This window comes from Pithys albifrons, chromosome 9 (genome assembly GCF_047495875.1).
Source record: "Pithys albifrons albifrons isolate INPA30051 chromosome 9, PitAlb_v1, whole genome shotgun sequence".
NCBI lineage: Eukaryota > Metazoa > Chordata > Aves > Passeriformes > Thamnophilidae > Pithys > Pithys albifrons.
In genome coordinates, this window is record NC_092466.1 from 7440923 (window position 1) to 7468304 (window position 27382).

General features: G+C 40.8%; 1 protein-coding gene across 1 annotated transcript; it reads right to left on the reverse strand.

The window, feature by feature from the left end:
- Positions 1–26626, reverse strand: SLC18A2 (solute carrier family 18 member A2). Its single transcript, XM_071563500.1, has 15 exons — positions 26425–26626; positions 24423–24774; positions 19818–19876; positions 17970–18053; positions 15130–15222; positions 14656–14745; positions 14509–14552; positions 14373–14433; positions 9619–9714; positions 6092–6170; positions 5794–5845; positions 5298–5361; positions 4116–4235; positions 3426–3559; positions 1–1494 (listed from the first exon to the last, which is right to left on the reverse strand). The coding sequence occupies exons 1-15, from the start codon at positions 26543–26545 to the stop codon at positions 1387–1389; spliced, it is 1557 nt and encodes a 518-aa protein (XP_071419601.1). The 5' UTR covers positions 26546–26626; the 3' UTR covers positions 1–1386.
- Positions 26627–27382: the final 756 nt, after the last annotated feature.

Here is a 27382-nt window from a genome sequence, read left to right on the forward strand (position 1 = left end):
TAACTTTATTTTAATATGTTCTGAATGCATAATTATTGACAGAGCAATACTTCAAAGTTCGATTCACTCTATTTTTCATATTTTCTGACCATAGTATATATGCTTTACAAAACTATATGTAAACATAGTATTTATGCTGTAGTACATAAAACATCTGCAATTACATGAAAGAAGGCACATAAAGATTTTAATTTTACAAATTAAATGATACACCATAGATGAGAAGGACATTGGGGTTGTTTTAAAATGCTTTCTTCTCAAGTGTTGTCTCTCAGTGCAGATAGGGACTACCTAACAGGGTTAGGGTTATTGGACTGTGCTCCCAAATGTTGAGATTGGCAACCAACTGGTTATTTTTTCAATTTTTTTTCTTTTTTGTGAAGTTGATAATTTAACTAATTAAAAAAATATACTTTCCAGATGTGTATGCAAATACATGTAAAAGTTATTTGTTTGAACTGCTTAAGTTAGCAGCTCATTTTTGACTACATGGTAGAACTCAATACTGGAGTACTGCAGTTTTTCTTAACCCATCTCTTAAGATGTAACTAAAATAGAGATACCTTAAAAGAGTCAAAAGATAAAAATATAAAGAAGTATGCTCATGCTGGTCTCATTCCCTTTAAGGGAAAGGAGAAGTGAATATTCATACCTACTTGTTTGCCTGGTGGTGTGTTTTGGGGGGGCTTCCTCTTGCATAACTGGTTGTTAAAATTGCACTAAACACTACGAATAGCAACACAATCAGCTGTTTAACATCCTGCTTCCCCAGCTTTTCATGAGTGGTTCAGAGAGAGCTCATTGTTTTAAGTTGGCAAAGAAGTGATCCTTTTGTTTCTTTTTACATTTGTATTATTACAACCTGAAGCTGATGACAAAAGCAGCAGTGCTGTCCACACTGAATTCCAGCCTTCAGCTCCTCTCAATGTACTTAGAAAGGTACCATTTAAAAGGATGCAAATTGGATGGATTTTCTTCCAGCTTTTTGAAAATTTCCAATCAGATTAGAAAGATAAAGGCTCTTAACAGCAACATGACTTCAAATAAAATATGAAATATTGTCAATGAGTTGACTTTAAAAACCAAACAGATAAAATTTACGTTTATACAGATTTATACTACACATTTAATAAAAATATAGTGTAATATTTAATAAAATTAAATACACAAAGATTAACACTATACAAATCCTCTATAAAAGCTTTTCCCCCCTTGTAAGGCGGTTAGCAGTCTGCTTTATAACCATGGGCAATGAATAATATACCTTTGGGTTTTTTGACCATTTCACTATTAAATGTACAGTACAACTAAAACCTATTTCTGGATGAGATGTTTCACATGAACCACAGCATTCTGTACACCAAAATATGTTATATGGCTTTTCTGTTATTCATCACTTTCATATTCTTCTTCTTCACCTATGGGGTAAGACTGGATGTTGTTCTGGGTATACATTTTTGTTTTCACAGGACAGTTGTGATCCATGAGTATTGCCTGAAAGAAAACAGAATGCATTAGCATTACCCAGCTGAGTCTGGGGCTGATCCACCACACAGACATCATGTGTGCACTATTCAGGGAGGCACCTCTTCTCCCTGAGAGTAGAGCCCAGACTGATTCCAGTCACAGTAAATGTAGTCTACAAGTCTGTGTGAGTTGCAATCTTGGCCCTAAAGACACCACCAGCAAATTTCTATTACCAGTGTTTCAGCCCGTGTATTACTGAAATACATCTCCCTGCTCTCTGGTTATAGAAATTTGCCCCTCCCCTATTTAATCTCCATGTATTAAAAGCTGGTCAAGGGGAGCCCTACTACCTCAAGCCACGACTCCTGTATTGCTTTTCTCCCCACTGCTCCTCTCTCTGTGGAGGTCCAGAACTCCATACCTGAGCTCTGCTCAGAGCAGTGGTCCAAATACTTTGCCATGCAACCCCAGGCAAGCCAAAAGTGATTATCATGGTGGGGGACTGGTTGCAATATCATGTTCTTTGGAATTAATTTTTTGTAGGAGTTTGGAGCAGTTGTGTAGCATATTTTGTGCAGAATGTGATTAAGTTTGTTTTTTAATTAATTATGAAAAGAGCAGAATGTTGGGACCTTCCTGACTCTCTTCAAACCAGAAAGAAATGGCACATTAATTCACTGCTATAAGCCACTTTGGGAACAGAAGCTACTTTGCACTTAAAGATATGTTAGAGGTGTCAGACACTGGGAGGTGTTTGAGTTGAGGGGAGAGATCCTGTCCCTTCAGGGGTTACTCTTGTTACAAGTTAAACTCCTGGGTCAACTGCACAGCCAGTAAACCAGCAGCAGCTTTTTTGTTTGTTTTCTTTCTGTTGCTCAGCCTTGGTCAGTGTAAGAAAACCCGAAACAAACTAAACCAGTGGAGTCTGCAAAGGTTATAACAAGGGATTAACTGGATCTCAAGGATTCTGCAGTCCAAATATTTATAAAACAGGTCTCTGGCCTAGCCTATGCCACTATTTCAGCAAGATGGATTTTCCACCTCCTGTGCTCCTGCCCATGACAGTGAGCAGCGTATCCAGCAGGTGCTGTCCTTACCTTGCAGAGATGTGGCACTGCTTAATAAAACCATGACCCTGCAAAAGTAGTTTCATTTCACCCAAATAAACAATTAACAGCTACATTTTGCACCCAAATTAGCCTTGTTCAGAAAGTCTGCCAAGGTCTGTTAGTCACAGGGTCATTTTTCATTCAGGCCTCTCAGCCTCTAGTTTGAGGGATGCATCACAACACGTTCACCTGATCTGAGACTCAGCCCTAAAGACCCCCTGCAGGCTGCAGGGACTGGGAAGATGCTGATGTGGCCAAGAATGACTCCTCCCACACCACACAGTGGCTGGGAAGCACTGACAGCTCTATAAAATTAAGATATTGACAAGTTTATCTTGAAAAGAAGAGAAGACCTGTGGTACAGGTTGAGTGAGAGAAGTCATTAATGGGAAGTGAACTGTTTGGAGAAAGGAGGAGGTGAAAAAAATATGATGTAAAATATACTGTAGAGGACCATGTGAAAAAAACAGTTTGAGGCACAACAAGGAGTAATTTGGTCAATTGGTTAATTCAACTGGCTCTTCAGGGAAAACAAAATGCATTCTCTATACTGACTCCACCATAGTATATGCTGTTGCAGAGGAATGTCTTGCTGGACCCTGTTTCATGATAACCAAATTTGTGACTTTGCAATCTGTAACTAATAAAAAGTTTGTCTTTATAAATCTTGGACATAAAAAGAAGGGGGAGTTCATTCCAAAGATGACATGTGAGGGTGAAATATACTGTGCTGGTCCTATTTTGAGAAAGTTAGAGGCAAAGATGTGGAAAAAAATTATCATTTGTTTCACTGGAAAAAAAAAAAACAAAAAGCAACAAAACCAAGCAAAGAAACGAAGTTACACTTACCATTTTCTCCTCTTTGGCAGGTGGACTTCGAAGGAAAAAGCACAGGGGAGCGAAGAGGATATCCACAATCCCTATAATTGTCATGAGCCATGGAAATCCAATGGCCTTTGCAATGGCACCACCAGCAGAGGGACCTTGTATAGATAAAAACCCTTTTCTGGAGACCACTCAGACACAAAATTAGCAGCAGCCACTTTAAAAAATGGTAATTTTATATACAAAACTCCTGCTTTATAAATTGATTTGAGGAATGTAAAGACATGTTTGTAATTATAACAAACTTTCCTGGCTCCATTCTCTACATTCACTGAAAAAATTAGAGATCTTCCTAAGGGCATCTGTATCATCCACTCAAGGAGGCAGGGGGTCAGTGGGGAGTTATCTCCCTCACAGAATATTAAAAGCACAGCTGTGATGTCAGTTTAAAATGTTCCAAGGACCCTTTCCTAGTGATATCCTGTTTGTGTTCAGTGCCTGACAGCTTCAAGCCTCTTACAGCTAATGAAGTGAGCACGACACTATGGCAGAGAACAGAAACAGATGCCAAACACAATTCCCTCTGCTTTATTTCTTGCAGGAAATAAGAACCTGTGCTCATAAAACCTGCAAATGCCACTGGGATTCACACCTGGCATTGTAGCAGATTGCCTTGATTTAACTGTGCTTTACAGGCAGGAAAATGCCACTTACCTATGGCGAAGCCCATGCAAAAGGCAACGTCAGCTATTGCATACACACTGCCATAGACGGACACATGGCGCAGGTCCACGAGGTAGCCCATGATTGGCATCATGGAGGAGTCCACCATTCCTGGTTGTGAGGGAGGAAAACATATTTCAGGAAAATGCTGCCTTTTGTTGTCTTATTTTAAATGAGGCCAACTCTGTGCTAAGAAGAGATGCAAAACCAGCTAGAAGGATGCTTAACTAAGCAGAAGATTTGTGTAAAAATAGTCTGTATTATCTTTGCTTTTTGAGGTCTTTGCTGTGTCTGAGGTCATCTATGGACATGTATAGACTTGTACATGTGCACTTCCAAAGGACAGGAGAGATGTGGGCTTAGAGCAGATCCACCACTTCCCAGGAGCTGTCTGTGCAAAGGCTTCCGTTCCTCATTACTGGTCAAGTAGATTTTATTTAGGGGAAATTTATTTGACAGGAACTTACACTTTCTCTAGGCCTAAGAGATGGCATTATCCTCCAGTCAATCAAATTATATATGGTGCTTTTATCACATCTTTTGAGCCACACCTTCATTGCTTGCAAGAACAGCACAGGCAGCTGACAAAACTGCTGAGACATTGGGGATTTGTCATTGTGCCTGTAACTTCTTTCCTAACTACACATTACTCATGCAAGAAGATGCCCCAGGACATTTTCTGACCCACCAAGCACTGAAAACTAAGCCCCAGTCCCCATTCCAGACTATTTGAAAGGCCCAGCAAAGTTCACACACATTACTTGAAGCAGAGTACATGGACTTGGGAGTTCCTATTTTATGTACAAAATTTTAAAGCCTTTTTTTTCTGTGAGATGTCTATATAATTCTATTCCACAACAAACAAGACTGTGGGTCTGAGGCAGTGCGTGGCTTCATTTCTGCAAATGATGGTTACATTCATGGACAGTCTGAAGGATCTGTTTAGGTCAATGGAGCAATTCTGGACAGACTTAGCAATCCAACTTGTCTAAAGAAGCCTGGTTCAAACTCCTTAAGCTCTGCCTTTTAGTCCTTCTCATCCTACTTACCAGTTTGGGTCACAGTTCAGACTCCACTTCTGTCACATCAGAGTGGCAACAAAACTAATCGTAACTTCATATAAAAGTTTTACACAAAGAACACAGTCTAAGAAGTTGTTGTAAATTTTCTTACCAATGGCAAATCCAACTCCAAAAGTTGGTGCTATAAGCCCATAAATGTTTTTAGCAAATGGTACCTGTAAAGGAAATTTCAGGCAGTTAATGAAGTCACACTGCACATCATAATGAGGTTAGTTTCTTTTTCTAAGATAAATTCTCCAAGTAGTTGTGGCACACTTTGTAGAGATGTGCGAGTTTGTTCCTTGTTCTGAGCTGTCATTTCAGCCAAGTGTGCCATTAAACCACTGACACTCTATTATCAGCAAGAATAAAGTGAGTGACAGCTCAACAAAGAATCATCCTCCTTTCAGAGCCACTTTTCTTAAAATAATTGTAGCACTGAAATTTCAAAGAACTCAAAACTCTGATCTGGAACCTATTAACTACACATTGTTTAATACCATGTCATAAAGCAGAAACTTCAGGAAAATCTCAAGGGAAAAGCACGTATTTGAAGATGAGCACACAAACATCCACATGGTTTAAAAGATACATGATCGTCTACTTACACATAAAATGCTTATTCCCACAATTAGCATCCCGAGCAAGGCACAAAGCCACCTATCAAAGAAGAAACATCACTCAGAGATGGGTGATAATGAGATATTACACCTGATCTTGAATGTTTCAAAGTCACGTCTAAAGTGCTGAGTTAACAAACAAAAGTAGCAACATGTTCAAAAGAGCAATTTTACTACTATAGAACAAACTTTAATAATTTCCATTATCAATAAGCTGCCCCGGGAAACACTGGAAATGGTACACGAAGAGACTGGAAGATGATGGGTATTTTTAAATGAAGCTTACCTTCCAATTTTGTGTGCAAGTATCCCAAAAAGATTAGTTCCAATGAGATAAGAGACACTAGCTGGGAGAAAAGCAACACCTGAAAAATATGAATGAGATATTTTATCAGCAAGTATTTTAGTGAAGTGTTAGAAGAAACTAATAAATCCCAGACACTGCAATTTTGATCTGAGCGCATCTAATGGAGCTTTTGTGTGCAGCCCAAAGAATCAAATATCCGGTTTGTCTCATGAAATCTAAGGGCAGCATCTGTGAAATGCAGGGGTGATGTGGTGCCTTTGAAAAGAGTTTTTCAGCATCAGCTTCAAGAACTGGAAGGGGAGAGGGGACAGAACAACAAAGAGCAAAATGTTTATTTCAAACTGCAGGGACCTTTGGGGTAGGTCAAGGAAAGCAGCTCGCCCACAGTTGCAGGGTTTATGGAGCATGTGCTCAGCATGTGCAGCAGCCCAGAATGGGCAGGGGTGGGTGAATCCCCCTGGACAGCAGGGCTGCTGCTGCTGTGGCTTTGCAAGTGTCTATCACCTTTCAAGCCTGTGCATGCCATGAAGCTTCATGTTGCAGGCAGGTTTGCAGTGCCATGATGTGGCCCTTGGTGAAGCAGCAACTGTAGTCAACATGTATCAATGATGTAAAGGTGTAAAAACCTTAAAATATTTGTTTAGAAACTAATTAGACAACATACTTTTAATTTTAAATAACGACTTTTTGGTTTAAATTAAAACAAACCAAAACAGAATTATCTGTGATGACTTGCAATGAGTGCACCTGAGTAAATCCTTTCTGACCCTGAGGGGAGGGGACCCAGACTCTCATCCCCCACATCCATATTGTCAGGGCCAGTAATTTCTTCTAGCCTGGAGGTTTTCACAGCAGCAGCCGTATCTGGAGTAAGTGATTGTTCACAGTGACCAGAAACATCTCCGGCTTAAAAGCCAGTTTTAGTCTATACTGGAGGATTCATTCTCTCCCTACACAAAAGTGACAGGGCAGGGCTCAGCCAGAGGCAAAATGTCAAAGGCAGAAATGCTGCTGGAGACCATGGTGTGCCATTGCCTCTACTGCCTCCAGAGCACCTAGGAGATGATGCAGGTGTGTCTGAGGGCAGGGACTGCCCTTGAGGAGAAGGCGTTTTTATGAATAATGCCCAAGAGGTAAAGAGAACAGGGCAGTTGTGTCTAATGCCAGATCCTTGTGCAGTGGTGTTGAATGGATGATGTGTCTGGAAAGAAATAACACACAGTATTTTGCTTCTGTTAAATTTTGCATCTTAAGAAGAACCAAACTGGGAAACCTGACAAAACTAGGAAAGTCTGACAAATTAGTGCATGCCATTGCAAGCCCTTCATTTGGTCTCTGTTAAATCAGGTAATTCAGCTTTAGAAAGCAGCTGGGACATTGGAGTACACAATCAAACCGTTTCCTTCAGGTGTCTATTTGCTCCTCATCTTTCACCAGGGCAATATGGATTTTCTCATTTCCTGCCTATCCATCTTCTTCCTATCTCTCTGATATTCATAAGAAAAAAATCAAGAGGTCATTTTTAGGACAGCAATATCCTGTGATTAAAATCCTTGCAGGTTACACTGGTGGTAGTGGGAAAATATTTTGTTTTCACCTGTGTAACCACAGCTACTTCAGTACTGCTTGGAGCTATCTGGTTAAACCAAACAAAGCAAACCTTGACAGCTGCAAAAGAGAAATAATACTGCAAAGGCTTGTTAAATAAGACTTGCAGGTTGGTGTGTAAGCTGTGGTATAGTGAAGCAGAATCTTGATGTCTAAATGAGCTTTATGCTCAGTAACATTAATTGGTCAGATCAAGGTTCCTTTATACTTACTTCAGATCATGCTTCAAACAGCTGGATCTCCAATTGCAAAGGATAATCATTTGCTTAAAACTCTGAGGTTCAAGATAGAATTTAAGAGGCTTAAAAACTTTAATTAATGCTGTCAAATCAGACAAAGTGTAATGGAGTCAATTACTTGTATCATTAAGGTGTAAAATTACTCTTAATTTAAAATTGATATTTTTCCCTCTAGGAACCTCTGCTCAACAAAGAGATTTATAAATCTCATTTCCACTGCACCAGTAATATGAACCACTGGTGAGGGAGGTAGATAAACAATATTTATTTTTCCTTCAAAATATCAAAGTTTGCATATTCATTTTCAGTCTAGAAGTCACTACCATTTTCAACAGTACAGCAGCACATTAAGAACTGCCTCCATGGCCACCCTAGATCTCCACTGCATTACTAAGAACTAAGGTTTATGCTTTCTATACGGTGTAGGGACACCTACATTAACACAGAGCAGGGATATTAGTCAGATTCTGGCTGAACATCATTTGCAGGAAGGATGTTTTCTTTTTCTGTCAAATGCCATGTGCTGATATTAAAAATACCCTCATGAAACATCACAGCACAGAAGACATTAAATTTATCAAATAGATATATGAAAGCTGGACACCCCCCAGTTAAGAATATTCACATCAACCTCTCAGACACAGTTTGACATTCGCTGGAATTTAGTCCAATTTCTGGTGTTTTATTTCCCTCTCCTGTTCACCTCGAAGAGATATCAACTGCCCCAACTTTAGTCTAACTTGATACGTAGGGCATGTTCCCTGCTTGCCCATGGACACTGGTTTCCCAAGCCTGTCCCTGTTACAGGTTATAAGGAGATCCAAGTTAAGTCTCTCCCACTGCTTTCTGTTGAAAGGAATAACTAAGTAACCACAAGAAGGACATCAAATCTATCACATTTAAGGGAAAATGCTCCTTGTGACTGCATTTAAGTAAAGTGCGTCCTTCTCCCACGTGTTAGCAGGATCAGCCTGGAAGGAATCTGTGATGTAAAAGCTAAAAAGGTATAAAAGTATAAGAGCTAATTATAATTAGGAGAACTGCAAAAGCCTGTGCTTACTTATTATGTTGTTCACAGGTGATCTATTTCTAGAAACTTTCAAAAAAGGCAAAAGTAAATACTCTAACAGAAGTGGAAGTTATCATGAAGGTGCCTTTCTTCAATTACAGTTTCATTTGGGGCATTTTACCTGGCACAAACATGGTTTGCACCCAACACAGAGCACCTGCTGCAGATTTCTGTGGCTGCCTCTCCTGGCAATTCAAACTAGGAACTGTGGAAGTATTCCCTCTAGGAAAAAAGCCCAAACAAATTGTTTTGGCTCTATGGCTCCAGAGGCATCTTCAGCTGCCCCAGCCAACTCTGCCAGATGTGCTGCTGGAGTTCCCAACAGAGCTGGATCAGCCACAATGCCATGGCTACCTACAACTATTTCTCCTTTAGTTGTGGGTATCCCTTGCTGGAGCCTCTATTGCAATAACATCAATGCCCTATCTGTTTTTCTTGCATACCAATGTTTGGAATTGTGCAGGTATAACACTGACAATATAAAGATTGTAAAAAAAAATAACCCCTGGAGCATATAATCATTAACAGGACCAGAACTGAGAAAATCATTAGACAAAATATAGAGATGCAAATAATAAACTGTACTTTACCAAGCTGCCATTTTTTTGAGCACATGGTCTCCATCATCCAGATGGGTAAAGCTGGTTCAAGCATAGCAATAGCCATGTTTGCAAAGCAGATTGATCCTTAGAGAAAGCAGGGAAGGAGAAAAAATAATAGTAATTATTTATTTTGACTATGAACAAAAGGCTATGCAACGAATGTACATTTTTACATAAAACATCACATTTTCTACAGACCTACTTGTCAAGCATCACATGCTGATTAACATTAAGTAGAACACAATGTAAAAATCACTGAAGACTTAACTTTTTATATATTTCTTTTAGAAATTCTACAATAAAGGTTAAGCTATTTCATAATGTGAAAGTTTGCAGTGAGCTTGATGACATTTAGAAAGTTCATGAGGTCTGACTGTTGTACAAATGATTAGCTGAAACTACAATCTTCTGGTCTTTACCTCATCTCCTGGGGCAATACCAGAGCCCTGTTGTGTAAGAAGCACAGGCTCTGACCCTGTGCCTCTGTCATCTGAGAGATGATGCTTCTACCACATGTGGAGGTCTTGATCCTAAAAATATCAAGAGACAACCACGGAGATGTCTGTCCCCTAAAAATGGGAATTTTCTGTCAAGATCCTGTAGCCAGCAGCCAGTAAGGCCATGCAGCAAAGCTGAGCTGAGCTCAGCCCAGCCCAGCCCTATGAATTTCAAATGCTTACAGATCTCTTTTGAATTTCTAGACCTTTACTAACCCAAACACAAAGGATAACAAGTGGTGGAAGTGCTGATTCAGTCTTGCCTGCCAGCTCAGCTCTGCTCTACGCCACTGCCTGCAGATCCAGGCTCCAGTGGGCTTGTGTCATGTTTGTCCATCCTCAGTGGTGCACTCAACTTTAGTGTAGGGATTATGAAACCCCACAGTATTTCTCTGGATTCAAGATGCCTTTCACACTTCCTCAAAAGACCCTGAGGCAGCCAAAGCTTAATTCAGGGCAACAGGACATGTCCCCTCTGCTTACAAAATGGTTTTAGGAAGTCACTGCTAGAAGTGACAACTTGAAATTTCTGTTCCCATTTTTCTTTCTAATATTTACAATATCTGAAATTTAGGAAAATATTCTAGACTTTCCCAGTCATTTGCAATCTAAATTTTACCTTTTTCTCTAAATAATAAAAATCAAAACACAAAAGACTGAATTTGTCTGAGGTCAGAGAAACATTATTTCTCTTGGAACAAGCTCCTCATCATAAGGTTCAAAATAAAATGAGCATTGATGTCATTCTTTGCTCAAACCTGTCAGAATATATTAGACTGTGTATCCACAATTCCTAAAATGAACTTGCTGGCTCACTCCCTTCCCAGGGCAAGGAGCAACAGTTCAGCACTGCTTTGCCCTAAAGAAAAGCCAACCTTTCCACTTGGGTGCAAGCTCCCAGCAGCTTGTCTGTGAGGAGCCCCAGTTAAACACCTTGGGGCTGTTCTCTTCAGAGTCAAAATCAGCCATGCTCCAGCAGCTTCCTTGATGCTAGAAAAATAATTCAGGCTGCACAGAGTGCAGTCAGAGGAAGCAGGACCATTCTGACAAAGATGACTTAAATAGAAAAGGTCTTATACTACTCTTAACAAACTACACAAAGAAATGAGAAACAGTTATGCTTGCACATGTTTGTGGCATCTACTTCTCCTTAGGTCAGGAGGCATCACCAGAGCTTCCCAAAATACTCAGATGAGAAAAGAGAGCACCTGAGCTGGTACTCTGCAAACTCATGGCAAAGTCCCATAAAGAGCATACTACCTTAGCAAAACTTCCCCAAAAGAAGATAATGGGGTTTTTCCTCTATTTTGCATGGATCTGACCTCTCTTTAAAGAGTCATGTGTCAAGGACATAAATCCTACATTTTTTCTTCTTTGAATTACATAAAATGTCCTGCATTGGCCAGAAAATTGCATCCTCTCAGCTGAATCCCACCTCTGCAGCCAAGAACCCACTCAGCTTTTGGCAGAATGCCACAGACATCCCTGGTATTTTTCTGTGAAAGAGCAGGTACCCAGTGAAAAGCTGACACACATGCCAAAGAACACACATGCCCATGGTGATATCTGTCTCTGAATCTGATCATTCAAACTAACTTGTCTGTCCACACAGCTTTGTCAGCCAGTAGCACCTAACTTTTCTTTAATCCCTGTCAGTGAGGTCTGGCTGTAAGAATGTCCCTGACCTCATTCACTGAGCTCCTCCTGGCTGTGACAAAACATGTCAGTCATATTTCTTTGGCCTGGGTCAGTGAGTACTGATGGCACGGGTTTCCAAGCATCACCTTTGACACAAGGACAGGTTGTGCTGAGGAGTAATATTGTGCAATTGCCATTCTGACCAACCAGATTGGTCAGAAAGTGCTTATACATTGAGAATACAAATAATTATGACTCAAGTAGATGAGACACGTTCATGAGATTTAGTCTGAATCTACCGTGAAATTAGTGTATCTTAAACCAGGTTGGAGGAAGCATTGAAAGTGTTAACACATTTGCAGCATTGTTAATGTCCCTGGATTTTACTGGTAGTCAACAAATCAGCTCACTAGCGATGCAGGCAGTTTTTTAATGAGGTAGTTAATTGCCTTAAAAGCCATTCAAAACCTCTAATCTCAATGAGCAGTTCAAACCCAGTGGGACTTTTAAACTTCTCTCTAATCGCTGTATCTGAACACTGTGCACATTGTGGGACACCTACACCAGCAGCATCCTTGTGAAGCAGAAAACACCATCATGGCTTAGATTTGGGGAAATGGGACTTGACTGATTGCCCCAAGGGGTCAGAGCATGGAGTTGCCATCCCAACCAACCTCTTACCCACCCCTCCCTGTTAGCATCCAGATCAGAAATTCCCATCCTAGAAAATAAAGTAAAAAACCCCACCCAAATCCTAGGTAAGGGAGAGCAAATGAAATTTTCAGACACTTTTTAATGTAAATAAAGCAGTGATTTCAGAGCTGAAGCAATTAACATTTAAACTGTGGATTCCTGGTGCAGCAAGAAAACTGCTTTAGGACTGATGTGCACTCATAAGCCAGATAGGCTGAAGTTAGAAGTGGTATTTGGCATTCAGCTCTGACAAAAAACAAATTTGGTCTGCAAGAGAAATAAAGCAGGAGAAGAAACTGAGGTTAGAGAACATCAACACAATCTGTACTGTCAAAGCACTGGGCAGCCTCTGTTCTGGGAGGCAGAGACCTGGGTGCTGTACTTAGTCCCTCACATGGGTTATTGTCGGGGCTCTCATTCCCTGGGCACTGATGCCTGGTGAGAGTAGGAAGGATCAGAACAGAGAAAGTCTCTATGATTCTACCTGTCTGTACATCCTTCCTTTCCCTCCTCCTGTTGTGTTCAGCTGCACAGGATCAAAGATGGGAAGGGGAGCCAGGAGTCACTGGTGCATGCACATGCAGGAAAGCAGGAGGCAAAAAGAGCCAGGGCAGAAAAGGTGTCCCTGACACACAATCCTGAGTCCAGGCTACTTATTTTTCTTCAACACTTCAGACTCTGAGACTGCTCAGAATCTGAAACATTGCTGAAAAAGCTGCAGAGGAGAGCAGCAGAAATTAAATCCCATGCACTGTGTTAAAATTAGGAACAAAGTCCATTTATGCTCTTAGAAGACATGAGATGTAGTAAAAATAGTAGGATCCATGGTCTTGGTACCTTTTCTTTTCCTTGGCCAAGACTGAGCTTAGCAGATAAACTTAGTCAAACAAAGTACCCATTGTCATATTTTATGGTGTAAACCAAGTTCTGCCACAGACTAAACCTTGGCACAGACTGCATGTAACTGGTGAATGTTGGATAAACCTCACCTTGCAACACCTGCTTTGGCCACTGTAAGAGGCAAGTTACAAATAAAATCAATGATAGGTTTATCTCTTATGACAAGTATTGTCTTAGCTGCTTTTTTTCCCCTCAAATACTTTTATTTCATGGAAAGGTCTTTCAGTGCTCCAAGAATTTCTCAAACAAAAGTATTTTTATAACTTTAGTTACAGCTCAACCCTGTGTCTAGTCACAGAGTTAAGGTTATGATAATTCCCTAAGTTGACCAAGACATAGAAAACCCAAGAAATGCCTGGAAGAATTGCTTTGTTGGACAAGCAAGTTAGGTCTAAGAAAAAAAACAAACCAAACCTATGAAAACAAATATCTGCTTCCAGGTGTTTTATCAACATTAGAAAGGGCCAAGCTTAATTACAGACTTTAGAATAAACATTCAAAAAAATGCAATGCAAAAAGACAAACTTCCCTTGAGAGAGAAAAGACTTACTAGACAAATGATACATGTAATACCAAACGCCATTCACCATTGAACCCAGACCTTTTCTGAAATGCAATCCATGCTCAAGAGACTAAACTCACTCCCTCTTCAAACAGAAACAAAGTTCAGTGTTATTCCCTATGCCTGCCTGTGATGTGCTGGCCATTCCTCCCTCTGAAAGTCTAGCCCTGGCCACTTGCCTCATAGAAAGTTTCCTGGCCACATCTCATTGCCTCAGCAAGCACCTGCAAGTCATCAGTGTCCTCTGGGCTGGAAAGACACATTTATTTAAAATTTCTGCCTGTTTTGCTTCTAGTGGTATATTCATCCTGTATTACCAGCTGACACTTTGAGTTTTATGTAAAGGAAACCACCAAATGACAATACTATTAAAGCAGCTCAGCCCAAGGCACCCCAGGAAGCCAGGAATGGCACCAATGAGTGGTTTAAAGAGAAAACAAGGGATCTTGTACCTGCTGCAATAATGATATATGGGTCCTTCAAAAGTGTCAGTAACGGTGTCCCCTTCTGACTCTGTGAAACAAAAGCTTGGGATTAGGAAAGGCAAAGTGTCACCCATTGCCTACAGTGTTTTACCTGAATACTTACTTCTGCCTGTGTTCTGGATGGCTGCAGAACAAGTAGCTGAACAGCTGTGAAAGGAAATCAATAGTGTAATGTTCCTCCAAGGAGGGGGAGGGATGGTGGGATTATCAAAGGGATACATGGTGGTACTGACTGTTTGTATCCACTGACCTCCATCTAACAGAGCCAGTGCTGCCAGAACCAGGAAAGGAGAACTCTTCCCCACAAACTCATACATGACACTCCCAAAAGGTGGGCCCACTGTCAGGGAAAAAGAAAGCACATAGTTGGGAAGCCAAACCTTTGACTCTGAATAAACATCCCCTGCAAACATTTGGACATTCTGCTATTGGCACACAGAGACAAAAATATTTGGGATAAAAATCCCCACGAAGCTCATTGATCATGACAATAACCATATTCCTCACAGAACTCAAGCATCTCATAGATTGTTGCTTGACATGCACTTGCATAAGGAATGCGCTGCTGTGGGGAAAGCTATTCTTAACATGCACCACCACTCTCATCTGGAGACTACATGATAGCATTGCACTCAGTGAGACTCCTGCTGCTTTCAGAGCAGTACATGCTTTGGGATGGCTGGGGAGTGGTTTCTGTTGCCAGCAGAGCCTCCAACTCACTAACCTAATACTCCCATAGCAAGGCCTCCCAGTGCAATTCCCATTGCGTTGCCTCTCTCTTCATCGTCCGTGTATACAGTGGCGAGCAAACCCATCCCTACAATTTAAAAGAAAAAAACACAACACAAAATTAGGCATCTGTGTACTACAGTTTATGGTCATCATTTGCCACACCTGCTAAACATTATACAGAAATGACAGAAAGTATTTCTGTCTATATAATATATAAATAAAACATAAATATGTATAATCCCTCCTCATAGAATTAACTTTGAAGCAAAAAGGGGCTTGGCAAGGTGCATGGCCTCCAAGACCATGTTACATTGTGCAGTATTAGTCAGGTAATTTAATAATGCCCTTATTTGCTAGATCCTTTGTCCCTGTCTTTGTCACAGAGCTTTTAGATGATGCTTTTCAAGTAGCAGAAACAAAGCTTTTGGCAAGCACTCACCATCATTTATTTATACTCCGAGTGCATGACACAAAGGTCTGGTGACCACTCATCTGCAATTGCGGTCAGTGCTACCTGTGCTCTGGGCATGAGGTTTTATGCAGAGCTGATTACTTTGTAAATGAGTATTTCAAGTTCAGCATCCAAAATTAAGGGATTCTCTTGACCTTTATCTTCACATGCCTCATTTCTGCATTTGATTGCAAACCTTCATTTCACAAAGGGAAACATGAAGCCTAATTCATTTGTGTTTGCACTCAGACACTATAGATGTAAATGCTGCAGAAGAGTCCTCATATAAATTAATAATTATGTTTTCAAATCAAGATTTTTGTAGGACTCAGTAAATAAGGTCAACAGCTACATAGAAAAAGAAAACAAAACACTGCACAGTTGATCATTAAGTGAATTCTATCCATCATGTGCATCAAAAGAGCAAAGATCCTGTGTGGATTATCATGTTTATTGAAAATTGTGGATGACATCAAGCTGTTTGCATGAGCAGCTGGAGAGCTAGTTAAAGAACTGTGTCAGAATTCACAATGAATGTGAGATTTGGAGAAATATTCTGGAAAACAAAATTAGGGGGCAATACAAAAGAGAAAACACAAGGTTTTACACATAGGTAGAAATGATCACACAGATGCAGAGGAGGAGATGACTGATTAGCAGCAACAGTACACCAAAATTCCTTTGCCTGTGAGGTAGGTGGGATGACTCCCTGTAAGGAGACAGAGCTTCTTCCCAGTGCTGTGTCTGGTTCTGAAGAAAGGTAGGAGCGCCCTTAAGACTATCCATAGAAAGTCAGTGAGGGCGAGCAAGAAAAATATCTGTGAGGGACAACTACAGGACTTTCAATTTAAAACCAGAAGAGAACACTGATGTGAGATGTGATAACAGTCTTGCAATATGAAAGAGAGCCAGAAAGATAAAGAAAAAAACCACATTGTTCATGTTCTCTCAAGTATGGGAAGCAGAAATAAGTTCACATGACAGCAAGGAGCCTTCAGATGAGACATCAGAAAAAAACCTTCCTGACTGTAAAGGTACTTAAGCACAAAGCTAGATGCTGAGGGCATTTCTGGAGGCTTCTGAGATCATGTCTGTCAAGTGTGCATGAGGAATGACAGATGCTAAGCTGATTCTGCCTTCAGGAAGGGGTGGACTAGATGGTCTTTTGACCTTTTCTGCTCTATTTTCTAGGTAGTCTGAGAAAAAAAAAAGTCATGTACTCTTTTAAGAGCCCATACCTCAAGGTGAACACTTCCACAAGAACTTGGGTAAAGCTGAACAATCATTTTGATTCTGGCATGTCTTCCCTTTGGAAAGCTTAACTTGTAACCTTAACTGTGTCAGATAGAAGACGGATTTTCTTGTCTCTACTCTTCCTGCCTGTCTTTGCCTTCCCCATCCCTGACTCCTCATATAAGCCCCTGCCTTCTCTTTCAGCTGCATCCCCCTCTTCCCACTACTCATCCAGTTTTCAATCTCTCTGATTAACTACTGCTTGTTGTGCAGTTTCAAGCCCATCTTAAGAATAAAGTGCCCTTTGCTCCCAGGTGGAAAGTTCAGTCTGGAGTGTTACACCACCCCAGCTGTCCCAAGCAACATTGTCCAGATGTGGGCTGGAGCAAATCCCTGTAAAAGGAAGCCAGAAGGAATGCAGGCACCAAATTCTTGTTAAGCTTCTACAGAGCTTTTGGGAACCCTGGATATAGGCCAGTCCAGTTTGGAAGGGGGGATTTTCCTGAGTAAGCCATAAGACACATTGACTCAACACTATAATTCACCTCCTTTCCCAAGCCAAATTTCTATTTCTACAGCCATCAGAGGGAATTTTTCCAACACTGAAACATTCAACATGAACAAAACATACTTTCTCCACTCTCAATCTCAAAAAATGGATAAGTAATTTGGGCTGAAAACCCATACTCCATTTCACCTACTCATTTAAAAATTAAAAGCTTGTATTGGAAATGTGTTTCAGGTAAACAGTACAAACTGGCAGCCAGCATGGGAAGTCCTTGAAAACAAGGTTTTATAATGAAATTTCAGTAACATACAGAGCTGCTGTTCCAACTGCAGTAAGTACCAACATAAGTTCCCAATGACCTTTAAAATGGCTAAAAATGAATTTAAAATGTTCAAGAAACAGGTGTAGAAATCCCAGGGAGAGTGTAGTTCATTTAGAGCTCTACCTTGCTGCAACCCAAATACCAAGGAAATCTGAAAAGACATTTGCTTTTGAGCTACTTGATATGAAATAGACAGGAAAAAATACATGAAATTGGCTTAATTAAATATTTTTATATCAATTATTGAAAGTGCAGCCAAAATATAATTCAGAAAATGACTGAATCATCTGCATTTTATTCTATAAACTCTTCTCTTACCTGCCACTGAAGAACAGGAGGAACCCACTCCTTGAAGGGACCTGGCAATAAACAGTAAGGCATAGCTTCCAGAGAAGGCAAACACTAAAGAAAAAAGAAATAGAGGTAAATTTTTTAAATTAGGTTAACTCTAACTAGGTTAAAAAGTTAGATTTTTTGAAACTGTCACAGAAACTTCCTACAGTTTAGTCAAGTGTTTACAGTGACTTGTGCCACTTCCAATACTAACTGCATTATTTTCTCTTATTGCATTTAGGTGTGTCAGTGTTGAATTGCTCTCAGGTGATTAAGCCTCAGGTAACACAGAATGCAAGCCTGAAGGAGTTTTAACTAATTACTTAGGATTTGATTACATCCTGCTCTGATTCAGCTGCACACAGAAGGAGTAATAAGGCTTTTCTTTCCAGCCTTCCCTCTCCACTCTGCTTCCTTTAAGGCTGCCCAGTCTGGAGCTCCAGGCGCTCGGGGAAGGCAGGATGTAACACCCCCCCCCCACTCAATGCACTGGTGTTTTCTCCAATGAGTGAGTGGGTGGTGAGAGGTTTTCCTGTCTGAATTGTAGAGCCCATGTCATGGTCAGTCTCATTAAATCTACAGTGAGGTTTTTTTCTGCTCCCATCTGTTGGCCACCTATGGAATTTTGCCAGACAGGTTACAGCTGCAGGAAGATGTTATGCACCAACTAAACACAAGATCCATGTGAACTTTTCCCACCTGCCCCGTGGGATTGTGCCTCTTGGGCTTTTCAACAAGTCTTAAAAAATTCCTACTATATGGACAGAGAAAAATCAAGAAAAATAAAGGAAGAAAGGATGTCAACAGATCAGCAGTTCTGTCCTCTGCCACGAGTTAGGCTCACTAGTCTTATCTACATCCCAACCAAAATTTACCTAACAATGCAGAGATGTCAGTGATGTTAAGATCAGGTCACCTTCTCTAGCTCTTTAGTCTCCTTGATGTTTTAAGACCATAGAATGGTTAGTCTTGGAAGGGATCTCATTGTCCCACCCTCCTGCCATGGGCAGACACCTTTCACTAGATTAGGTTGCTCAGACCCCCATCAAACCAGGCCTTGGACACTTCCAGGGCTGGGGCATCCACAACTTCTCTGGGCAATCTGTCATTATTCCTTCTCTTATGTACACTGGACATGGAAAACTGTTTGTTCCCTTCCTTTTTTTGTCATGGACTCTCATATATATCTTACATCATCTGCCTTCTGAGGCAAAACTGATTCTTTCACCATTCCTCACAGGCTTCTAATGATCTGTACTCTTTCTGTCTGGGCCAGAGCTTTAAATGCCAGGCCAAAACCAAACAGAACAGCAGCTGAAGCCTTATCAATGCCATTAGAGCAGACAAATTATCTCAGCTGACTTGCAGCCTGTGCTCCTGTTTGCACATCCCACAGTGATGTTTAGCAACGCTGTGGTGTTGTTGACTCATTTGCTCCTCATGAGCCACTGCAGCCTCACGATCTTTCTGATAAGCCCCCACAATATCTAGATGTCAAGGACCTTACAAGACAGCCCTCTCATGACTGACAGCCCTCTCATGGCTGTCTCTTAAAACAGTCTCTTAAAACCATTCCAGATTACAAGAACGTGAAAGATTCAGCTAAGGAAGAGACCCACTGAGGTGGGATGAAAGGTCATGATTCCTTAGAGCACGTTCATAGGAGTGTACTTGTTTAATCTCATCAGTACCACCATGCACGTGGAGCAGACACTCTTATTTTCCTTGGAAATCAGTCCCTATACATCAACAAGAATTCTTAGTGACAATTATTATGGATTACTTATCTAAAAGTTGTGTCTGGGCCAGACCAAGTAGGATGTGGACACTTACTGATTGTTGACACAAACATGATGCAGAAGCCAGCAAACAGTGGAATCTGGTAGCCTATTCTGGAAAACAAAATGAATATTTCACATTTCTGAGGTTGTTCCACTGAGGTTTTGAGTTATACTTACATGAGTTCACACATGTCAAAAACCCAACCTGCAGTTCTTTGGTAGGTTTTGAACTATTTATTGTGGAACACATGATCATATTTGTGCATGTTACAAATGTCTTTTCATCTGGCACAGCAGACTTTGTATCTGAAATCCCTGGAAACAATCCTTCTCATTAGAATCTGATTGCTCTGTTCTTGTTCTGCCTTAATTGTTTCCAATAAAAGCCCTCTGGGCCTCCACAAGGTTGCCAAAGATATGCCAAGGGAAGACTTGTCTGAGCATTCTGAACTTTGAAATATCCCAGTCATGTTTCAATACTCATCTGTTTCCATCCTCATGAGACAATGACCATAATGACACACAGTCGATCCAATGGCTTTTTTACTGGAAGAATTTGTCATCAGCTTTTCTGGAAGTTCTGCCTCAGCCAGGAGCACTGGAAGGGTCCCAAAGAGCCTGATAATAATACTTTTGCTCTCCATGGGTTTAGGAGTAAAAATGAAGCTGATCAAAGCTGTCTTCATCAGCCCACTTCTTCATTAGGCCTCTAAACAGCCTATAGAAATGCCTGGTTGCTCTAAGTATTTTCACATTTCCAGGAAGTAAAGAATTTTCTGGTTGAAAAGTAAATGTCTTTTTTTTTTAGGCAGCTAAAACTGAAGCTTCTACCAAGAAAATCACAATATATTATTTTTCACACCATTAAAAGTCTACCCTAGAGTCAAAACCCAGTTAGTTCTTAAGACAGCCTGTATATTCTATTAGCACACTTTGTTCACATCTTCTTTTTCTGTAGGATTGTGCATCTCAAATGTATTTGACAAGACATTATTTAATGGCTAAATTCTTCAACAATGGATGATGCTTTTCAAATGAGTACTTTCAAAGCATTTCAACTTTCAATGATTTGACAGTATTGGGCATTTATACTGGCAGCATTGGCTGAAGGGGGTCAATCAAAGAATGGAAGAGCCTATAATGGCCCTTTTAATAATAACAGTCATGACATAGACAAACCAAAAATAATTATTCTGAGCTTTGGAGGTTTTTTTAATATTTTTATGCAATTAAGGGCTCTGAATAATGGAAAACTCTCTGAAGTGCAGGATTCAATGTTCACTGTTTGTCTTATTGCAACATTTCCGTGAGTTTTGTGAATGGAAAAATTCTAGCAAGCACATTCCTACATGCCAAAGAAAACTCGAATGAAGAACAATTTGGCCTTAAATATCATCACTACTTTAAAATATGACAAAAACACTGCACTGATTCTTCCAGTTGAGATTTGTAAGTAGTATTGCAAATATCCAGCAGAGACTACTTTACTTACTCATGTGGCACTTAACTGGACTGGTATCACCAAATTAAATCCTCATCAAAGAATTTCTTTATGGCCTTATGATAATAATTTTAAACTCCCAGCACCATGACATATGGCATATAAGAGAACAATGCTACCTTTTTTGTCTGTTTATTTAAAGAGAATTCTTTTTCTAAGCCTGTCTCTTCTCTTGCTGTGTGTGTAGTAGGCATCACATGATGGGATATTTGTCTCAACTGGTGTTTCTTTGTACATGAGGAAATAAAAATTGTTTGTCACCAACTTCTTACCTGTCTCAGAGCTGAAGTGAGCACTTCCCTTCCCAGGTGGAACAGGTCACAGAGAGTTTGATCATAATTGCTTTGATTCTGAGGTTTTCAATTTAAAAAAGCACTGATAGGAGAACAGACCAAAAAACCCAGACCTTGCAGGTATGGATAGTGCTGGTGGTTAGTGTTCTCTTTCTTTGTAGTATGAAAGCAGAAGGTTAATATGCTTCTGCCTTCTCCCATTACAAAGTAAAGTAGGATTTTGTCTGTCAAGGCCATTCCAAAGGTATCTGGAATGGACACTGTGGGGGAGCAGTTTGCTTTCAGTATAGAAATCAAGCAATTCTTAGACTTGTCCAAGGTGCCATGAGACAGCGATTTGTTTCTGTTGCAAGTACACTGAATTAAAACTCAGTTGTTTGCATGATGTGAAATTCCATCCAAATTGGCTCCCACATTCATGTTTCCATCACTAAATCAGAGAAATGAGCTGTGAGATCTTCCATAAACAATAAGTTAAACACCAAGAAGTGCTATCTCAGTAGTTCTACACGATACTCCAGCAATATAGAGGAGATTTCAACCTTCCAAAAGGCTTCCTACCCTTGGGAAGTTTCTGGTTGTTGAAGGCAGTAAGAAAACAGGTATTTTGGAGGCCACTTTTACTGCTCAGTGAAATACTCTTCAAGCATTGTTGTTAATTTTTGCAGTCACAGAAATTATTCTTCCTTTACCTTGGACAAACAGTTTCACAGCAAGGTGTGAAGTGATACATAACAAAAGGTAATAAGGGCAGAACCAGAGCAGAACTCACTCCTACTCTTGCTACCCAGCACACCATGATGCTTTTACCAAGGTCTAACAAGTACCTTTTCCTCCACACAGAAATAAATGATTTCAGAACTAAACTCTATGTGAGTACAGAGTAATTTCAGACAAAGTCTGCGTTGCCAGTGATCAATCACACAACACGATGCAAAGGTTTACAGGTCAGCACTGGGCATGCACTTGTGGTGGGTTAAACAAGTCATTATAATCCTCTGGAATGATAAAATTGCCTGGAGTTTCACCCACAATGTGGAGATGCACAATTCTGGTGTGCTACCCCTGCATGGGGTTGCTGAACCTCTGGAAATCATGGTTCCTCTTGCTCAGGGACAGTCTTACCCACATCCAGCTGAGATTTAGTTAGTTATGCAGGTTGTCCTTTCCTACATAATCTCAACAAACTCTGCCTCTTAGCAAACCCTGCCTGCACCTGAAATAGCAGCAGTAATTAGTTGGATTTGTGCTATCACAAATGTCTAATCTGCAGCTGCATTCATTGAGCTCTACAGATATTAGAGAGCACAGATCAGGATTTTTCCTGAACAATTACACTATATAACATAAATAAACAAAAAAAAAAGGAGAGGCACCACCTGTAACAGCCAATCAGTCAGTGATTCTGTCTCTTGGTCCTGGGCCATTCATGTTCTTGCCATGTGAAACTTGTGAATATACAGATTCTCCTTCTGGGACTCAACATGGTATACTCCCTCCCAGTTATCCCTACATTTGGTTCCTCTGCATGTGTTCAACAGAAAAGAATATTACAGCCTGTCTTGTCTCTTCTTTTTTCTTGTTATCATGCCCAAGCATGTAATTTTCTTGGCCACTCCTTTCAAAGCCCTCCAAGCAATTCTGAAGGAGTGTCCAGCATGTTTCACCAAAGTTACCTGCAGCTGAAACTGCTTCTTATAAGTATTTCTGACCTCTGAAAAACTCTGAGTCATTAGTTGAATGAGGGAAAGGAGATGGAGAATGCTCAAATGAACTCCATTTCAATCCAACATCTGCCCCAGATTGAAGGACCCTTAGAAAGTGATTTATACCTATTAACAAGATTACACTACAGTAAGGCAACAGATTGGTGGTTCTGTGTAACAGTAAAATAAAGGTTGCACTGACCATGTTAGCAGCTGTGGATTATTAGAGCCTAATTATCCATTACAGTGCTGCAAATCCACTGATTCCAACGTTGTTGTCACACAGCTCCGTGGGTACCACTGGGAGCTGCCCTTACTAGGCCTGTCCTGGCTGGCACTCTGGCTGTCTTCTTCACTGGCAGTGAAGACTGGGAAGGATTTATGGCAAGAAGAATATATTCCTCGAGGTTATGAACAAATGAACTACTAACATATTCCTTACCTAAACATGTGAAGGTAAGGAAGAAGGTAAGGAAGAATATGTAGGGTCAGCAGGGACAGGGTGTGTGGTCTGTGCGCTCCCCACTTCCATGGTCCCTGCTGGAGCACAGGGCAGGCAGAGGGATCAAAACCTGAAAGCAAACCTTACATAGGAACTGAACTGTAAGCAGGTAGTTACAAATGCTGTTTATTTCTCTGCCTCATTCTTCGCACTTATCTTGGTCATGAACATCTTGTGATTCTAGTCCCTCTTTCTCATGTGAAGAAGTTCAAAGCTGTAGTCAAGCTGGTGTAAAAATAATGATTAAATATCTATTAATTTTTAATGATTTTTAGGCCAATATGGATAAGCACAAGGTTACAACTGCATATTTTTCCAGGCTGATAAAAAAAGGGGAGAGAGACATGGCAACAGAGACATTCATTGGCTCTAGTGGATTAAGGTGTTAGCACAGCTGGGCTCAGAGCCTTGTACAGGGAGCTTGGTAAGAGTGGGAAAAAGCAATGGGGTAAACTGTAGAATCACAGAATGTTTTGGGTCAGAAGTGTTTAGAAGTGTTCACCAAATGTATTTCACTAATATATTCCTTCAGATAAAGTGAGAGGGCTGGTAAGCCAGTCCCAAAGGAGAATCAGGAATACTTTGCTCAAAATACTAGTCTGGACTAAAACACCAATATAAAATCCTGACTTGTAGAGTATCAGAAGTAACATACCTGTTTGTCAGTGGCCCTATGAAGGGGTTAGTCAGGAGCTGCACTGTTGCTTTTGAAGCAAACAAGAGACCAACCCGAACGTTTTCATTCAACAGCTCCTTATCATCCCTGGGGCAGTCAGACGGGGAAGGAGTCACATTTACTATCATTTGTTCTGTCTGAGTCTGATGCAACTCTCTGGGTCCTGTCTTATCAGATTCATTTCCAGTAACCATCGTTGTATTGTCATAGTAGGAGAAGATGCTCTGAAAATTGTCCATTGTTGCTGAGAGTAGGTTAGGCTTAGTAGTCTGGATTTCTGTGGCATTTTTCTCATGTTCGATGCTGTAAAGGTAACTGGGAATTATTGGCACTGGAAAAACAAATAAAACACATTGGCATCTTACTATCAGGTTATTTGTAAATAGAATCACCAAATTTTCTTGCTTACTTTGTCATTGATTAGGAAATACTAGGCTTTTCTAGAGATCACATTAGAACTGAAAGAAGTTTGCTCAAGGGAAAAAACACACATAACTGAGAAGTGCAATTTAAACCAAAAAGTTCTATGATATTAGTCTTTTTTTTCAGTTTTCATAAATTTTCTGTACAGATATCATTAAGCAAAATATAAGTATTGAAACCCATATATGAAGTCTCTCTGTTGCTCATTACTGCATAAAATCCTTTTATTAGATTGTGAAAATATGAATGATAAGCAGCATACTGGAAATCTTATTAAATAAAAATATTAAAAATAAACCACAAAAATACTGATAAGTAACAGACATAAGAAGGAAAAATAACATTCTTATATTAAGTAATCAGAACTAATGTGTTGATATTTGCATATCTCATTATTTTTAATAACATACAATGAGAAGATCAGTCAGAAGGAACCTTCTTTATATGCTTCATGATATTAGCTGCAATTTAAATTAGCACTTTATAATTTGTAAAAGCAGATATCAGATTCATTTATTTTAACACTTGTGACAGAATCACCCCCTCCCATCTTGCACCTCTTCCTGAAAAAGCCCACCCTCTCAAGTCTGAAAATTATAATAGTTTCTAGGGCTTCTAGCATACATATTACTAAATGAGTAATTAAACAGTAACAACTTTTAAAAGGAAGTATATTCATGTTAAAAAAAATCCCAAATCAACTTATTAAAAATAGATAAGTTTTCAGCTTTTAGCTTCCAAGCTGAAGCCCCCCAAGAAATTCAAGAGTCTGATTCAGAAGCTGACTCTGCAGCATCATCTGAGAGCTGGCTCTGCACAGACCGAGTCACTTCTGAGAGAAGCATGTGCATTCATGTGTGCGTGTTTGTGTGTGCACACCCATGAGCCACCGGTTTCCCTCAACCCTTTCCTTTAAATTCATACAAACATTTGAATATGAGGACTCCTAAAACTACCAGTGAAAAGTGTTCAGCTGTTTTATTTGAGTAGATTGCTGAATCTTGACACTATGCCGCTGACACCATTAAAAGTTGCATCTTCAACTTCTATCAAAACGTGCATTATTTTACAAACCAACTCATAGAAGTGCTTTTCTTAAAACCCAGTTAGATAGCTTTCTTATTAACCTATCATTTTAAGACCAATATGAGAGAAAGAGGAGCTATCACAAGGAAACAGACATCTCCAATGTTATCTAGCCTGTTGTTTCAGTTGCTTGACCACAGGAGTAAAAATGTTGATGAGCTAAAAATACTGTTGTCTGTCATTCTGTGAAGTATCAGTGGTGTTTAGTATGGAAAGAAAAAAAAAGGACCTCTTTATAACATTCCTTATCCTGCAATTAATATGGAAATAAAGCAAGACTTTGATGTCCACGGCGGTGTGATTGCAATGCCTAGAAAATTATTTGTCTTTAAAAAAAAATAATAAAAAGTCAGTGCTTGAAAATGCTGGGTTTGAGAGCATTAATAAGGCATTCGGCGAGTACATCTGTCACTGGAGATTATTTCAAGCATAAACCGGGAGAGGAAAATAAACCCAAGCCCATTCCACCTACCGACCACGGTCAGCAGCATGTTGTCCAAGAGCAGGGCGATGAAGACGATGAGCAGGATGAGTTTGCGGGACTGCCGGCTCTCCCGCAGCCAGCGGAGCAGCCCGAGCTCGCCCCAAGCCATGGTCCGGCTCCGGCTGAGGACTCACAGAGGCCGTCGGGGCCCTCCGGGGCCGGGGGGGGGGACACGGGCGGCAGCCCCGCTTCCCGCACCGCTCCCCGCACCGCTCCCGCCGCACCGCCCCCGCCGCACCGCCCCGTCCAGCCGCTCGTTGCCAGCCGGCAGGGCAGGAGCGGGGAGGAGGAAGAGGAGGGGAGGACGAGGAGGCGGCACCTCTGGTCCCCGTGTGAGCCCAGGGAGCGCTGGAAGCGGCGCAGGGCGGGGGGGACTCCCCTCCTCTCCCCTCCACTCCCCTCCGCGACTCTGCCTCCCCACCCCAGGCAGGGATGCTGCGGGGCAAGCAGAGGGCTGCGGGTCCGGCTGCGGGGCCTCACCAGAACCTCTGTGTGCCCACCGAGATGTGCCAAAACAGGTGCAGAGTGGGGAAAAGTCACTGCTGATGCACCTCAGCACACGTCAGTGTGGCGTGTTGGCGAGGCACATGGAACAAGTGCCACTGATTGATTCTTTTCCTAAAATTAGGAAGTCTATAAAACCATAGAACATGTTCAGTTGGAAGAGATCTATCAGGATCATTGAGTCCAATTTCTGGCTCTGCAGGACTCCTTGTCCAAATGACTCTTGAACCTTGTCAGGCTTGGTGCTGTGACCAGTTCCCTGGGGAGCTGTTCAGTGCCTGACCACCCTCTGGGTGAAAAATTTCCTCCTGATATCCAACCTAAACCTCCCCTGATTCAGCTTCATGCCATTTCCTCGAGTCACTGGTCACAACAGTGAAAAGAGCAGTACCTGCCTCTCCAATTCCCTCATGAGGATGTTGAAGACCATGATGAGATCTCC